We start from the raw sequence: 17414 nt of genomic DNA on the forward strand, positions 1-17414 counted from the left end.
ACTATCAATGCCCCCCCGCTGAGACCACCGCCTGTGGAAGGGAATTCCACACCCTTGCCTTACAGTAAAAAACCCTCTATGTAGATTAAGGTTAAACCTCTTTTCTTCTAATTTTAATGAGTGGCCACAAGTCTTGTTAAACTCCCTTCTGCGAATAAGTTTTATCGCTATTTTGGGGTCACCACTATGGTATTTGTATATTGAAATCATATCCCCTCTCAAGCGTCTCTTCTCCAGAGAGAATAAGTTCAGTGCTCGCAACCTTTCCTCATTACTAATATCCTCCAGACCCTTTATTAGCTTTGTTGCTCTTTGTACTCGCTCCATTCCCAGTACATCCTTCCTGAGGACTGGTGCCCAGAACTGGACAGTATACTCTAGGTGCGGCCGGACCAGGTTCTTGTAGAGTGGGAAAATTATCGTTTTATCTCTGGAATTAATCCCCTTTTTAATGCATGCCAATATTCTGTTTGCTTTGTTAGCAGCCGATTGGCATTGCATGCCACTGCTGAGCCTATCATCTACTAGGACCCCCAGGTCCTTATTCATCCTAGATTCCCCCAGAGGTTCTCCCCCAGTGTATAGATTGCATTCATATTTTTGCCACCCAAATGCATTATTTTACATTTTTCTACATTGAACCTCATTTGCCACGTAGTTGCCCACCTCATGAATTTGTTCAGATCTTTTTGCAAGGTTTCCACATCCTGTGGAGAAGTTATTGCCCTGCTTAGCTTAGTATCGTCCGCAAATACAGAGATTGAACTGTTTAGCCCATTCTCCAGGTCGTTTATGAACCAATTAAACAGGATTGGCCCCAACCCAGAACCCTGGGGGACCCCACTACCCACCCCTGACCATTCCTAGTACTCCCCATTTATGAACACCCTCTGAACTCGCTCTTGTAGCCAGTTTTCAATCCATGTACTCACCCTATGGTCCATTCCAACGGACCTTATTTTGTACAATAAACGTTTATGGGGAACTCTCAAATGCTTTTGGAAAATCCAGATACACCACGTCTACGGTCCTTCCTTTATCTATATGGCAACTCACCTCCTCATAGAAGGTTAATAGATTGGTTTGGCAAGAACAATTCTTCATGAATCCATGCTGATTACTGCTAATGATACCGTTCTCATTACTTAAATTTTGTATGTAGTCCCTTATCATCCCCTCCAAGAGTTTACATACTATTGATGTTAGGCTAACTGGTCTGTATTTCCCAGGGATGTATTTTGGGCCCTTTTTAAATAATGGTGCTACATTGGCTTTTCTCCAATCAGCTGGTACCATTCCGGTCAGTAGACTGTCAGTAAAAATTAGGAACAATGGTCTTGCAATTACTTGACTGACTTCCCTAAGTACCCTCGGGTGCAAGCCACCTGGTCCCGGTGATATATTAATGTTAAGTTTCCCAAGTCTAATTTTAATTCTGTTCCTCTGTTAACCATGGAGGTGCTTCCTGTGATGTGTCATGAGGATAAACACTGCAGTTTTGGTTACTGAAGCCCCCCGATTCCCTCGTGAAGACTGAGGAGAAGAATAAGTTAAATACCTTTGCCATCTCCCCATCCCTTGTAACCAGATGTCCTTCCTCATTCTTTATGGGGCCAATATGGTCTGTCCTCCCTTTTTAACTGTTTACATACTTAAAGAATTTCTTGGGATTTTTTTTGCTCTCCTCCGCTATGTGTCTTTCATATTCTATCTTAGCCGTCCTTATTGCACCCTTACATTTCTTGTTGCATTCTTTATAAAGTCTGAATGCTGATGATGATCCCTCAACCTAGTATTTTTTGAAGGCCTTCCCCTTTGCTTTTATATGCATTTTTACATTGGAGTTAAGCCATCCAGGACTTTTGTTCGCTCATTTAAATGTATTACCCAATGGGATGCATTGGCTAATGCCCTTATTTAATATGCTCTTAAAGCAAACCCATCTCTCCTCCGTGTTCTTTGTTCCTAAGATTTTATCCCAATTTATGCCTTCTAGCAAGGTTCGTAGTTTAGGGAAATTGGCTCTTTGGAAATTCAGTGTCTTTGTATTCCCCATATGTTTCCTATTTGTGTGATTTCTACCATCTGACCCATAAAATTGTCCTGCAAGACATTTAGGAACTGGCAAGCCTTAGATTATATTAATACACGGTTCCCTCCGCCCAGTCTGTGTCTGGATAGTTAAAATCCCCCATTATGATAACATTTCCCATCCTTGCTGCTAATCCAAATTGTGATAGGAGATCTGTCTCCCTTCTGTCCCTCAGGTTAGGGGGCCTATAGCATGCTCCCAGTATTATTTTACCCTTAGCTTCATCCATTTGGAGCTCTACCCCTAAGGATTCCACATCCTCCCTAGCTCCCTTAGTGATGTCATCTCTCACATTCACTTGTACATTATTCTTGATGTATAGGCATACCCCTCCCCCTTTTTTATACTCTCTATCCTTGCGATAAAGGGTATACCCTTGAATGTTTGCCAGCCAATCATGAGAGCTGTTGAACCAGGTCTCTGAAATTCCCACAAAATCCAAATCCTCCTTGTACAACAGTATCTCTAGTTCAACCATCTTGTCCGCCAGGCTCCTGGCATTGGTGAACATGCCACGTAGTTTAGACCGGTTGCATGTTATCCTCTTATTGGGCATTCCGAGATTGCAACTAGGACTTGCTACTATACTTACCTCAGGTTTATGTGCTTTGGTCAACTTACCACTAATGCCCCCTATACTACCCTCTGGAATATGTTCCGCGCAGACTATCTCTACCTCTTGACCCCCCCCCCCCCATCGCCTAGTTTAAAAACCCCTCTAACTTTTTGGCCATCTTCATTCCCAGCTGATCTGCACCCTCCCCATTTAGGTGCAGTCCGTTCCTTCTATAGTACTGGTTATTGACTGAGAAGTCGGCCCAGTCTTCCAGGAACCCAAACCCCTTCTTACTACACCAGCTCTTCAGCCACTTGTTTATTTCCCTAATCTCCCTCTGCCTTTCTGGTGTGGCTCGATGTACCGGTAGTATTCCTGAGAATACTACCTTGGAAGTCTTTTTCCTCATTTTATCTCCCAAGTCCCTAAAATCGGTATTTAGGACACTCCATCTGCCTCTGAATTTGTCATTGGTGCCAACATGCACCATGACAGCTGGGTCTTCCCCAGCCCCTCCCAGTAATCTGTCCACCAGGTCTGTGATGTGCCGAACCCAAGTGCCTGGTAGACAACATACTGTTTGGCGCTTCAGGTCTTTGTTACAGATTGGCCTTTCTGTCCTGTTCTAAGAATTGAGTCGCCTACCACCAGAATCTGTCTTTCCTTTCCCATCTCTTCCCCCCCGCTCTCGCCGGAGCAGTTCTTCCCCCGGCAGCTAGGAGAGTCCCTCAGCTCCAGCAGTGCTGGTCCCTGACTGGTTTCACAAATGTCACTCAATGGAGCGTACTTATTGGGATGCTCCAGCCCTGGATTGGCCTCCCTGGCACTTCCCCCTCTACCCTTCCTGACTGTCACCCATCTACTCTTTGCTAGTGCCTGCACCTCTTTGTCTCCACCCGCCTCTGTGCTGGCCCCTGCCAGCACCTGACGTGTACGTTCCTGGCTCTCCTTTAGTATGGAGGGACTTCTCAGTGCTGACAGTTACTTCCCCAGATTCAGAACCTGGGCTTCCAGGGAAGCAATGCGCTTACATTTTGCACTGCAGTATTTACCCTCAATCGGATGATCAAGGAACGCATACATGCAGCAAAATGTATAACGAGTCGCCTCTCCACACCCACCAGGCATCGTACCTATTAAATTTAATGAGGATTGGGGATTATACCCTGTCCAAATTACCAAGCTTCCTGACACTAATACTCAACAAGACAATGCATAGGTACTCAACAAGACAATACACAGGCACTCGCAGACCTACGTGCACTCGCAATACACAAGTACACAATACACAAGTACTAAAAATCCACATACACACTACTCAGACAACACTCAGGTACTCACACTACATAGGTACTATTATCCCTTTTATAACCTCTGGTTTTTAACTCACCCCTTAGACCAGTTCCACTTGGACAGAGTTCCAGCAAGCTCAGAGATGAACAGGCTCACAATGAGTTCTACAGAAGGTTATATAGGCCTCAAGCACCTGTGACCAATTATCCACTCCCCTAATTAGACTGAAGGAAGAAAAAAAAAAAGCTGTTTAAAAAGTGTCAGAAAAAGGTGTTAAAAAGTTACAAGAAAAGCCCCAAAAAGAACCTAAAAATGCCACCCAGCAATCACCAGCAGTCAAAAAGCAAGACTTGTTCACTCTCCATTCAAGGTCGACACTGTTTAGCTTTAAACCAGCAGTCTGGCAGTCTATAATAATATTATAATTAATATTAGACTAATTTCAGACGTTTTTCCACCCTTAATGTGACCTATAAATTGTAAAACTCAATTGAACAACAAACTGAAATCTTTTAGTTGAGGGGAAGTAAAAACAAAAAATGTAAATAATATGGTTGCATTAGTGTGCACACCCTTAAACTAATACTTTGTTGAAGCACCTTTTGATTTTATTACAGCACTCAGTCTTTTTGGGTATGAGTCTGTCAGCATGGCACATGTTAACTTGGCAATATTTGCCCACTCCAAATCTGTCAGATTGCGAGAGCATCTCCTATGCACAGCCCTTTTGAAATCGCCCCACAGATTTTCAATTGAATTCAGGTCTGGACTCTGGCTGGGCAATTCCAAAACGTTAATCTTCTTCTAGTGAAGCCATTCCTTTGTTTTTTTGTTTTTTTTTTGTTTTTTTTTATGTAATCTTTGTTTAGATACATTTTCTTGATATAACATTCAAATAAAAGAAAATTAAAACCAAGCAAGACAGAGAAAACTTAGATGCATTACATAGCATTCTGCTCGTGTGTCTTCATATCATACAGAATTGTCAGGCCCGATTGGCTATCCAACATAGAGGGATTAGGAGACAAATGTATCAACTTTGTAATTATACAAACATATGAATCATGTCACTATGGGTTCGTCTCTAGCCCTGCTACTAGACATAGATGGTATTCATGAGCATACTCTACTTAGTCAGGTAGTTGATTAAAGCCATTTGGCATACATATTCTGCAGATGTGGGTCTTAAGGATCAGATCTCAGAAACAAAAATAATAAAGAAAGGAAAAGAAAAATGCACTCATGACATTTGTGGGAATATTCCTGCAGTCTATATCTCCGGAGGTCATTTCAAATCAATAGTAAAACTGATAACTGAACTAATAGCTGTTCTCTTCCCGTTGGGGTGGGGTCTCTCGGTTGTTTGTCAGTACTTGCCCTTTCAACTTAATGCTTCCAAGCAGCCCAAACACCATACCATTTATCGTATCTATCCATGCACCTCGCTATCCACTCCTCTGCAGCCATAATGTCATTTACTAAGCAGATCCAATCTGATCGGCCTGGGATTGTGCTGCTTTTCCAGTTAATGGGGATCAATCTCCTGGCTGCATTCAGAAGGTGAGGTAAAACTGATTTTCGGTAAAGGCTGAGAGGAATGGTTAGGACGTGCAAGAGAAAGCCCAAGAGTCTGGCAGATTTATATCCAAGATATGGTTTATTTGAGATCTGATGTCTTGCCAGTAAGATCTCAACTTAGGGCAATCCCACCACATGTGTAAGAAGGAACCCCGTTGTCCACATTTTCGCAAACAGGTGGCTGAGGAGGTCGGGTATATTCTAGCGAGTTTAGTGGGAACTCTGTACCATCTAGTTAGTACCTTGAACCCATTCTCTTGCATTTTTGTATCTACCGAACTGGTATGAATAAGACGGTATAGGTGATCTAGCTGCATGTCAGAGAACTCATGGTTTAAGTCTCTTTCCCACTCCTGAATGTACATTGGTTTCCCCAGGGGCACCTGCCTTAATAATAGCTCATAGAGGACACATATAGAGTGAGGGTATTGGATTAGTGGCCAACCATAGCTTCTCAGAAGGGGCGGATGATGTAGGGGAGCGTATGGCTTGTTGTAAACCATGTGCAAAGTGCTGAAGCTGCCCATATCTCCAGCCATCTAATGGGAAACTACCATATTGGGATCTAAGTGCTTCCAATGAGATTAATCCCTGGTCCTGAAAGAACCGGCCGCACCTTACCTCACCATCTGCCGTCCAGGTGCGAAAGAAAGACGGGTGTTCTCCCAGGGCAAACCACGGGAAGCCACCCAGGGGGGGGTCAATGGGGAAGAATGGAGGTGCCAGCTGCCCTGAGTTATTTAGGGTATCCCATAGCTTTAATGCATGGACTGTCAATGGGGAGACATAAGCAGATAGGCCTCTATAAGTCTGGGGTAGCCAGGGAGCATGTGATAGGTTGCGACCTGCTAGAAATTTTTCTAATGATACCCAGACCTTAGTGCCCCCCCCCCCCGTGGTGCCAGTCCAGTATCCGTTGCAGGGCTCCCAACTGCTTTGGCCTCTGTAAGGTGCGAAGTACCAGCCGTGAACCTCGCCCCTGCCAGATATATTTTAAACACACACTGTTGAGGCTCGAAAAGAAAGACCTGGGTAAGGAGATAGGCACCATTTGTAGGTAGAACAGAATGCAAGGTAACACATTCATCTTTAACACACTGACTCGGCCCATCCATGAAAAGGTTTCCCTGATCCATCTATGCAGATCTGACTTTATATTGGATAATAGTTGAGTGTAATTATTATTATATAACTGAGAGCAAAGAGGAGTAAGATAAACCCCCAGGTATTTTAGGCGATTACTGCACCATTGGAAGGAGAAGGAGGATTGCAACCGTGTACACAAACTCGGGGAAACACTCGGGGGCAGGATCTCCGACTTAGTATAATTGATTTTAAAGTTAGCAATAGAACTGAAGGTCTGTAATTCAGCCATGATGTTGGGGAGAGAGATCAGCGGGTCAGCCACATAAAACAGAACATCATCCGCGTACGCAGATAGTTAATGTTCCTGAGGCCCAACGTCAAAGCCCTTAATGTTAGGGTTAGCTCGGATCCTATTGAGCAGTGGCTCCAGGGTGAGGGCAAAGATGAGAGAGGATAATGGACACCCCTCTTTGGTCCCGTTTCTAATAGGAAAGGTGTCAGAACGAACACCATTCACCTTGACTCGGGCTTCGGGGTGGCTATATAACGATAATATCCGACAACATTTTAGAACTCAGCTCCAGCTTGGTCAGCACGGCTCGAAGATATATCCAGTCCACCCTGTCAAATGCCTTCTCCGCATCAGTGGAGAGCAGGAGACAGGATGGATGGTCGGCCTGCGTCTGCGCCCAATGGATCAAGTGAATTGTCCGATTAGAATTATCTCTCGCTTCCCTGCCGGTAATAAACCCCGTCTGGTCTGGATGTATGACGGATGGCATAATGGGTTGTAGGCGATTCGATAAGACCTTTGCCAAAATTTTTATGTCCGTATTCAGGAGCGAAATAGGTCTATAATTACTAGGGACCGTGTGATCTGTCCCGTCCTTGGGCAGAACCGTAATATGGGTCTGTAGGCCCTCTCTAGGCATGGCAGTGTCCGAAGCTAGTGCATTAAAATAGGTGCACATGGGGCTAGATAGTAGGGGAAGGAAAGTGCGATAATATGCATTTGTGTATCCGTCAGGGCTTGGGCTTTTCCCTTTCGGCAGGTCCTTGACTACGGTCTCTAGTTCTGTCTGAATAATAGGAGCTTCTAGATTTTTGATGGTTTGGGCAGCGAGTTGGGGGGCCCGGGCCTCTGTCAGGTGCTCCATGATATGAGCTAGCTTTTGGTCATCTGTCAGATTGGATAGTGTGACAGGGAGCTGGTATAGCTGAGCATAATATTCTCTAAATGCTGCTGCTATCTTCGATGAGTGGATCACAGGCTGGCCATTGCCAGACTGAAGTTTATGTATATGGCTAGAGGCCTGTTGTCTTTTTAGTGCTCTAGCTAACAGCTGCCCACATTTATTCCCGTATTCATAACATTTATGGGAGACGTAACAGAGGCGGGCATGGATCCGGGTGTCCAATAGAGTGGCGAGTTCTACGCGGAGGGACTGGAGTTCCGCTGCCAGTTCTGGAGTCAGACTGCGCTTATGTTTAAGTTCTGCTAAGTGGATTTTCCCCAAGAGGGATTGAAGATCTCCCTCCCGTGCTTTTTTTACTCTCGCGCCTTGGGAAATGAATTCCCCCCTGATCACCGCCTTGGGACCCTCCCATATAGAAGACAACCCCACATCTGCCGTTGAATTTTCGGGAAAATATATCGGGAAATAGTATCTGACGCACTTTTAGACGCTATTGTATCATCCAGAATGTTCTCATTCAAACGCTAGGTCCATGACCTGGTGTCGGAGGACAGTGGATGTATGGATAAGGACACTGGAGCGTGGTCTGACAGGGTGATCGAACCTTTCGACGCCCCAGATAGAGTCTCTAGGGAGAATTGATCCATCATCACCATGTCAATGCGTGTGTAAACGGCATGAGTCACCGAATAGTAGCTAAAATCTTTGTCGGTGGGATGAAGTCATCTCCAGCATTCGACAAGGTGATGAGACTGTAGGGTTTATCTGAAATGTTTAAGGAAGGCAAATGAGTGGGCGTAACGTCCTGCAGACGTGTCTAGCATAGAATCGGGGCTGACGTTGAAATCTCCTCCCAAAATCAATTGACCCTCCCTAAAGTGGGAGAGGGACTCTAAAAAAGAATCCAAGAAGGTAAGTTGGTGGGTGTTTGGGGCATACATGGTTGCTAAGGTAAATTTACGGCCTAGGATGGTGCCTTTAATAAAAACCTAGCTTCCATTTGGGTCAGTTAACTGGTCCACCAGGACAAATGGGCATTGTTTATGTACAGCTATAGCCACACCACTCCATTTAGCTTGAGGGGAGTTACTTAGAAACCATTGGGAATATAGGTGGGTGGGGAGATGGGGGACCGAGTCAGTCCAAAGTGTGTCTCTTGCAATAAAAGGATCTGTGCCCCCATGCGTTTGGTCTCGAGCCACAACTTACTGCGTTTATTAGGCGAATCCCAACTCTCGGACGTTGTATGATACCACTTTCAGAGAGGCCATAAGGTGTTGATTTCATGGTAGGGTCCCCATCCCCAAGCAGGAGGAACAGCAGATCTGCAGAAGGTCGATTCATAAGTCAGTGAGTGCTGAGAAGACAGAGGCCAAACATTAAAACTCAAAAAACCGGAACATTTAAGACAATCAACAGGGAGGATGCCGTAAAGGCCCTCCAAGATGACCAACCATCACTAGTCGGGAACCTTCATGCGGCCATCCGACCAATAGAAGGATGGAGGTCAGCGAGCAGCGTGGGATCCCAAATGTGGGACTTAACTCCTAAGAGTCAACCTATGTGGGGGAAAATGACGCAGCACTAGGTGTGAGCCCGCCCGGGATAGCCATCCCCAGTTAGCATGAGGGGCATAGAATCATCTACAATGTGCTAGCCCGGTGCGTTGTTACCGCACCAGCTGTAATAAAAGTTACTACACCCTAAAGAGGGTAAAAAAAAAAGGGGGGGGGGTTCTGTAAACAGAAACAGAGGTTAGAGGTTCACATGAGTCCTTCAGGATCTCCTCGGAAGGGGGGGACAGAGGGGGGAATGTGATGCATCCCGGTGAGGGTTTTCTCCAGACCTGCGCCTGTTTCGACCTCTGCGACGAGAAGTGCGCCAGGGCTGAGGGCATGCTGGGAGCGGTATCTCCGGAGCGGACCTCCGGAATGTCGATGGCGGGTAGGCCCAAGTGTTGCAGGAACTGTGGCAGCTCTTCTCTGGAGTGTAGAACAACCTGTTGGTCATCTTTGGTTACTGACAGTTGGAACGGAAAGCCCCATCTGTAAGTCAGCTTTGCGTCCTGCAGGGCCTCAAGTAGCTGCTTAAGGGCCCGGCGTTGCATCAAGGTGCATCTAGAGAGGCCCGGGAAAAAGGACAGCTTTGCTCCATCAAAATCCACGTGGTAGACACCTCTGACGTGAAACATTATGCTTTCCTTCCAGGAATACGTGTGTAGTTTGCAAATAATGTCCCGTGGCTTATCTGGGTCCTCTGAGGGCGGACGAAGGGCCCTGTGAGCCCTATCTATCTCTATGTGGTCAGGTGCGGCTCGGCCTAGGATCTGTTTGAAAAGTCCTTGCAAGGAGTGAACTATGTCCCTGGGGCCAGTTGCTTCAGGCATACCCCTAATGCGGATGTTAGCTCTGCGACTTCTGTTTTCAAAGTCATCCATCTGGTCAATGAAAGAGTTAATCCTGCGGTCCTGTGTCTGACAGAGTTCATAGAGAGCTTGCAGAGCAGGTAAAACTACTTCCCATTGAGCTTCCAGGTCCTCCACTTTACCCCCAATATGTGCTGTGTCTGCCTGCAAGGCCTCAGTATCCTGCCTGCAGGCCTTCTCCACCCTATTCCAAATCAGCTTTTGTGGGGAGGGCAAGGATGTGGGCCCTTAGATCTGTGTCCCCTATTACTTCTCCCATTGTTGCATGAGAAGCAGAGCTAGCTGAGCTGGCAGGAGATGCAGGTAGAGAGAGAAAGGGAGAAGGTGGCTGTGGATAGGGGAGGCAGCACAAGCGGCCTGGTGTTTACCGGTCGGCGCCATCTTGGACATCCCTGGGGTGGTGCAGCGTGGCTCTGAAAAATATAAGTCCAGGGAGCCAGATCGGTTCTGAGAGGTCCGCTGGGGCTGCGGTGATGTCCACCGTCTGGATGGCATAGTTTGGGGTTGAAATCCCCCCAGGAAAGCTTCTGCAGGTGCGGTATATGCTGTGGGCTTTGCAGAGCTCTTCCTCAGCACATCCTCACACGTTCTTGCCGCGGCCACGCCCCCAAGCCATTCCTTTGTTGAATTGGATGTATGCTTTGGGTCGTTTTCATGCTGAAAGATGAACTTCCTCTTCATTTTCAGCTTTCTAGCAGAAGTCTGAAGGTTTTGTGCCAATATTAACTGGTATTTGGAGCTGTTCATCTACCTTGACTAAGGTTCCTTTTCCAGCTGAAGAATAACAGCCCCAAAGCATGATGCTGCCACCACCATGCTTCACTGTGGGTATGGTGTTCTTTTGGTGATGTGCAGTGTTGTTTTTGCGCCAAACATATCTTTTGGAATTGTGGCCAAAAAGTTCAACCTTGGTTTCTTCAGACCATAACACATTTTCCCAAATTGCTTTTGAGAGACTTCAGATGTCTTTTTGCAAAATTTAGCCGGGTTTGGATGTTTTTCTTCGTAAGAAAAGGCTTCCGTCTTGCCACTCTACCCCATAGCCCAGACATATGAAGAATATGGGAGATTGTTGTCACATTTGCAACACAGCCAGTACTTGCCAGCTATTCCTGCAGCTTCTTTAATGTTGCTGCAGGTCACTTGGCAGCCTCTCTGACCAGTTTTCTTCTCGTCTTTTCATCAATTTTGGAGGGGCATCCAGTTCTTTGTAATGTCACTGTTGTGCCATATTTTCTCCACTTGCTGATGACTGTCTTCACTGTGTTCCATGGTATATCTAGTGCCTTGGAAAGATTTTTGTACCCTTCTCCTGACTGATGATACCTTTTAACAATGAGTTCCCTCTAATGCGTCGGGAAGCTCTCTGCGGACCATGGCTTTTGCTGTAGAATGCGACTAAGAAAATTTCAACAAAGACCTACTAGAACAGCTGAACTTTATTTGGGGTTAATCAGAGACACTTTAAATGATGGCAGGCTGTGTAGTGACACTATTTAACATGAATTTGAATGTGATTGCTTAATTCTGAACACTACATCCCCAGTTAGAAGAGGGTGTGCAATCACATTATTTAAATTTTTTATTGTTACCCTCAATTGAGTGCACAGTTTTGTTTTTTTACATCACAGAAACCTGACATTTTAACAGGGGTGTGTAGACTTTTTATATTCACTGTAGAGACCAAACCCACATACTTTTTGCCTGGCAGAACCAGTACCAGTTTAATCAGAACCACATTATTATCAACTCTCCCATATTCTACAATAGTGCTGGCACATTTAGAGTCTAAAATCTCACCTCCTGCAACCAAGTTTTTGCAGAAAAATGTATAATTGTGCACTGCATGGTATGGGAGTTATGGAACATTACATTTTCCTGGACTTTTAAGGATTCAATACACATGTGGACTATGCGAGATCATTACACCTGGACTGTGCAGACATGACGCAGATGCATAGATGATATGGTTGACACCCCCTCTTCCTCAAAAAACTTAACTCCCTGGGTCTCTGTAACTGTACTCTTTGTTGCTTCTCATCCTACCTATCCCACCGCACTTTCACTGTCACTTACAACTGTGCTTCCTTTTTCCATCAGGATCCCCCAAGGTTCTGTTCTTGGACCTCTCCTATTTTCGATCTACTACTCCTCCCTGGGTCAGCTAACCCATGACTTACAATACCATTTCTATGCTGATAACACCCAGATCTATCTCTCTACTACACCTCAGCTCACTCCATCAGTAGCCTTGCGGATCACTAATTTAATAGCAGACAACTTAGTCTGGCTGTCACACCACTTCCTCCAACTCAATCTATCCAAAACCAAGCTCATAAAATTTCCTCCACATGCTCCTTCTTCTGACTTCTCTGTTGAGGTAAATGGCACAACTATCAACCTGTACCCGCATTCCAGGGTTCTAGGTATGGTCCTGGACTCTGAACTCTCCTTTCAGCCCCACATCCAATCACCGTCCAAAGCTTTCCGCCTCAACTTCCGCTACATCTCTAAAATACGCCCCTTCCTAACCTCTGGTTATCTCTCGCCTTGACTACTCCAACTTCTTCCGCTTTGGATTCCCTTTACCTAGGCTCTTCGTCCTTCAGTCCATCATGAATGCTGCTGCCAGACTCATTCATCTTAACAAATGCTCAGTGTCTTCTACCCATCTCTGCCAATCCCTCCATTTGCTTCCACTCAACAAATTTAATTCAAAATACCAACAATAACTTACAAAGCCATCCACAACTCTGCCAGCAGCTACATTACTAACCTGGTCTCAAAATACTAACCAAATTGTTCTCTTCGTTCCTTCCAAGATCTCCTGCTCCCTTGCCACCTCATCCCATGCTCACCTCCAGGAATTGTATCCAAGCCTCTCCCATCCTATGGAACTCCCTACCACAATCTGCCAGACTATCTCCTGTTCTCTCTGCTTTTAGGCAATCCCCGAAAACCCTTCTCTTCAGAGAAGCCTATCCCACCTTCACCTAACAACTGTGCTTTCACTTTTTCTATCAGCTCATTCCCCCCGTTATTATCTTTTGTATCCTTAGATGCTCCGTTTTAGATTATAAGCTTTTACGAGCAGAGCCCTCTGATTCGTCCTGTATTGAATTGTATTATAACTGTACTCTCTGCCATCATGTTATAAAGCACTGTGCAAACTGTTTGTGCTATATAAATCCTGTATAATAATAATAGACTGGTGTCCAATGAGAACACACTCCCCGTGGCATATGATTTAAACATGTGACCTCTCTTTGATACTGTAGTGTTAAAATGTCATGTACAGTATATATTGAATTAACTTCATTCTGACAGACCTGAGCTGTGATGTTAAAAGTGTTAATAAAAATCAGATGCAGAAGGGTTGAGTAAAATATGGGTTTATGAGATATTATACGCGATGTCCCCGCTGGTGGAAGCATCCATCTTCGCCACCCCCTTCTGGGGCCGCGGACTCCGGCTCTGTGACTGGCTGGAGCCACGTGACCTCACTCCCGCGGATGCGCGCAGGAGCTGCCAGTCACGGCACATGCTGGGGAAGAAATGGCACGGAGGACCGTTTCCTTACTGCGCATACTACAAGGTAAATATCTCCTAAAGGGCGCATGTTTAGGAGATATTTTGAGTACATATAGGTAATCCTTATTATGTAAAAATGCCTCAGGGGGGTTTACAACCACTTTAACTGCAGCAGAAAAATCAGGTGTTTTGCCCTGCTATACAGGGTTATGCTAAGAACTGGACAGACAGATATACAGATGACAGGTTAAACAGCTCCCTTATATGTATTTATGTGTAATTAACATCAAGGACCTGTCATTTTTGTTTATAAGTTTCAGCATCAGGTTTCTTTAAAGAAATGAGTGAAGAGTGCTGCTTCGCTGATCTGTTGTGCTATTATACTGTCACAGATTTGTTAGTATAAGTTGGTACTCATATCATATGCTGTGGAGTCACATCTGTGCTTTTGTGTTGTAATGCTCTTGAATTATTTTGTTGCAGTTTTCAGTCAATTTAAATGAAATATATGTCTCTTTTTCACAGGTTACTGGAGGATCTGTTAAATGAATTTAAGAGTAGTATGCACTTACAGCTAATGTGCTTCCAGCCATCTGCCAATATCAGCTTGAAGACTTAATAAACAAAGCATTCCTCAACATGTAAAAATGCATTTTTATCAAAACTTATGTGGCTTTATCACAGTCCAATTCTGAAGATATAACTCTAATGCCATTGTTTTGAATCGAAAAGGAGGCTTAATAGTATTTCAGTGTTCTTAAATTATATATCATACCCAACAATCTTCTCTGTTGTATCCCATTAACAATGCATGTAACCCTACTAGCCTACGAGCATCCAATAAACTTGTGTTTTCCTATTGTGAGACTGGAATTCATGCTTGTGCTATTATAGATCTTGGCAAGTTGGATATCAGCAAGGTTTAATGTGGCATGACAGAATATAAAGGATGTTTGTTATAAAAATCTGATGCACAGGAAATAGGTGGTGTTGCCCACAACACCCAAAATGTATTTTGATTTTAGGCGAACTGGGCTTTAAACTGCAACTTCTCCATGCAAATAAATATTTCATCCAGATTAGTATTTCATATTAGTTTGGGCTGATTCAAGTTTGTTGAAGAGTTGTCACTCTCCCTAACATTTTTTTTTTTACTAAAAATAAGTGTAAAATTGGAGAAAATATGCTCTGGAGTAGAACAACACTAAACCAGGAGCCCAACCTACAGAGATCATTTCTCTGAAATCCCTAGGAGACATAAGAATTTAGTGGGTGTTTTTCCAGTCCATCCATAACTGACTTAGTTTATTGGCCCGTCCACACTGATATGCAGGCCAAAGCTGCTTGCTTGGGTTGCAGAGCAGTCCGGCAGGGGGCAGCCTGAAGCGTGTTTTATCACATCAGACTGCTTTTTTTTTTTTACTTTATTTGAAGTGTACAGACACTTCATTAATATCACTGCATTTCTGTGCAGTGACATGCGGGACCCAGCAGAGGGGTTCAATATTATGTGTATTATGCAAAAATATCGCTCTGCTCTGGAACACAGTGTAACACTGCATTCTGCTCTTAACATAAAAACATAGAAAACTATTGCTTTCTATGTGTCATTGCAGCTAAGGCCTGTGTTTTTCTATGCGGAAAAACGCAGGTAACTGCACCTAGTGTGAATGGGCACTTAAGCATAATAAAGCTAAACTTCAGTCAGCATAAAATTCTTTTTTCACGTGGCCCCCATCTGGATAGCAAGGTTTAATAGCTTGTTTAGTCTAGGAGGTGTGTAGAGTAGAGGAATATCTAACTTATTGCTTGCTCCTGATGCTTCCTACCTGCTATATGACTGGTTCCACAAAGCTGCACAACCGGCCATGGCCTATCCAATTTTCATCAAGTACAATGCAGCACTGGTGTTTGGATGAGCCCTCAATGTCCTCATATACATACTAGACATGTGCATTCATTTTAGTCCGAATGCATTTTCGTCCGAATTTCAGGTATTTTCGTTATCGTTTTAACAAACGATAATGAAAGTGCAGAATCCGAAAAACGAAAGATCCGACATAAACAAATGCTTTATTTTCGTTTTCGTTGCTACAACAGTTCGATATAGATAGGAGATTCGACATGATGATGACAGTAACAATCTGTGTCCATCAAACCTGTGGTCGAATGTGCCTAACCTTAACTCTATTAGTCCAAGATTATTCTACACAGAGAGAAAAGATTCGACATAGAGAGAAAAGATTCGACGTAGGGGAGAAGAGATTCGACGTAGGGGAGAAAAGATAAATAAAAATGATGATGATGATGAATGTTATTGGCTGATTGTAACCAAAGAGGAGGTGCAGTAAAATAGCTAGAACTAAGTACACACGTACTTTGGCTTATGGTGTCTATTGAAAGTTCTAAGAAGATTCGACGGAGCAGGTAAACTATACGGCGTCGTACAGTTTAGCTGCTCCATTGAATCTTCTTTGAACATTCGACAGACATCATAAGCCTTCAATGACAGATTCAACCTTAATTTAGATTTTCGGACGAATGCAATTTTTAACGAAAAACTAAATAAATAAAAACGAATTTCGGGAGTAACTAAATAAATTTATTTTTCGGACGAAAACGAAATTCCGAAACGAAATATTTCAGTGTGCACATGTCTAAACATACCACTGATCCTACGTTGTATACAAGGATGGTGGGGACACATGCATATACCAGGAGCAAAGCTGCAGTTAAGCTTTAAGCCTTTAATCCAGAGTTGCTTTGAATTGTTGAACAAAACTATAAAAACAATGAGAAAGGAAATTACATTTAAAGGAGAAAGTGTGGGAATCCCAAAAAAAAAAAAAACACATACCTCTATGACTTCCGCCGTCTTCAAGCCCGAGAGCTGAGCGATCATGTGACTGCCGATAAGTCCGTTTTTGGTCCACTCTGAGCAGAGAGGTGACTGTCGGTCACTACTCAATGCTCTGGCCCTCCAGCGCTCACTGGACCACCAGACAGGGGTGGGGGCAGGAGCACAGCTGCTGATCAAGCATATGGGTAAATCCTGACATTATTGTCGGGCTTCTTCCAGAGTCTAAAACGGCTCTGTGAATTCAGCTGTCAGCGGGCTTTAGCCCTCTATCTGCTGACTCTGGGTCAAAGGAGTGCAAAAGTAACCTAGAAGATAAGTATGACCAAAAAAAGCTGTGGTCATACCGAAGAACTGAGCCATCACATAACCGCCAATCGCTCAGTTCTTGGTCTGCTCTGAGCAAAAAGCAATGACTGTCGGTCATCTCTCTGGTCTGTCCCTCCGACGCTCACTGGAGCACAGAGCTGAGGAGGGGACAGGAGCGGCTAGCTTAGGCTTTAAGCAGCATGCTAAGAGGCCCAACCAGCTGCTGATCAGACATCTGGGTGAATCCCAACATCATTGTCGGAACCTTTCTGGAGCCTGGAGTGGCTCTGTGATGTCAGTTGACAGCGGGCTGATTCTGGGTCACAGGTGTGCAAAAGTAAGTGCACTACTGTGACCCAAAAGAGGAGTATGACCAAGAAAGATTTAGCCATACAGTATTTCTTTTAAATGTTCTTATCCTTCACACTCTAAGTTATATTAGAGTATTTTAAACACTCACAAAGCTTTGTAATAAATTAGGTTGACTAGAA

General features: G+C 44.3%; 1 protein-coding gene across 1 annotated transcript in view; it reads left to right on the top strand.

Annotated features, from left to right (window-relative positions):
* EXOC2 (exocyst complex component 2) overlaps positions 1–14622 on the top strand; it is a 357767-nt gene extending 343145 nt beyond the window's left edge. The window contains exon 27 of the mRNA XM_073630963.1: positions 14283–14622. Coding sequence (XP_073487064.1) covers positions 14283–14376 — 94 coding nt within the window. The 3' untranslated portion in view covers positions 14377–14622. The remainder of the gene's footprint in view (positions 1–14282) is intronic.
* Positions 14623–17414: the final 2792 nt, after the last annotated feature.

This window comes from Aquarana catesbeiana, linkage group LG05 (genome assembly GCF_042186555.1).
Source record: "Aquarana catesbeiana isolate 2022-GZ linkage group LG05, ASM4218655v1, whole genome shotgun sequence".
In the NCBI taxonomy this organism is placed as follows: domain Eukaryota; kingdom Metazoa; phylum Chordata; class Amphibia; order Anura; family Ranidae; genus Aquarana; species Aquarana catesbeiana.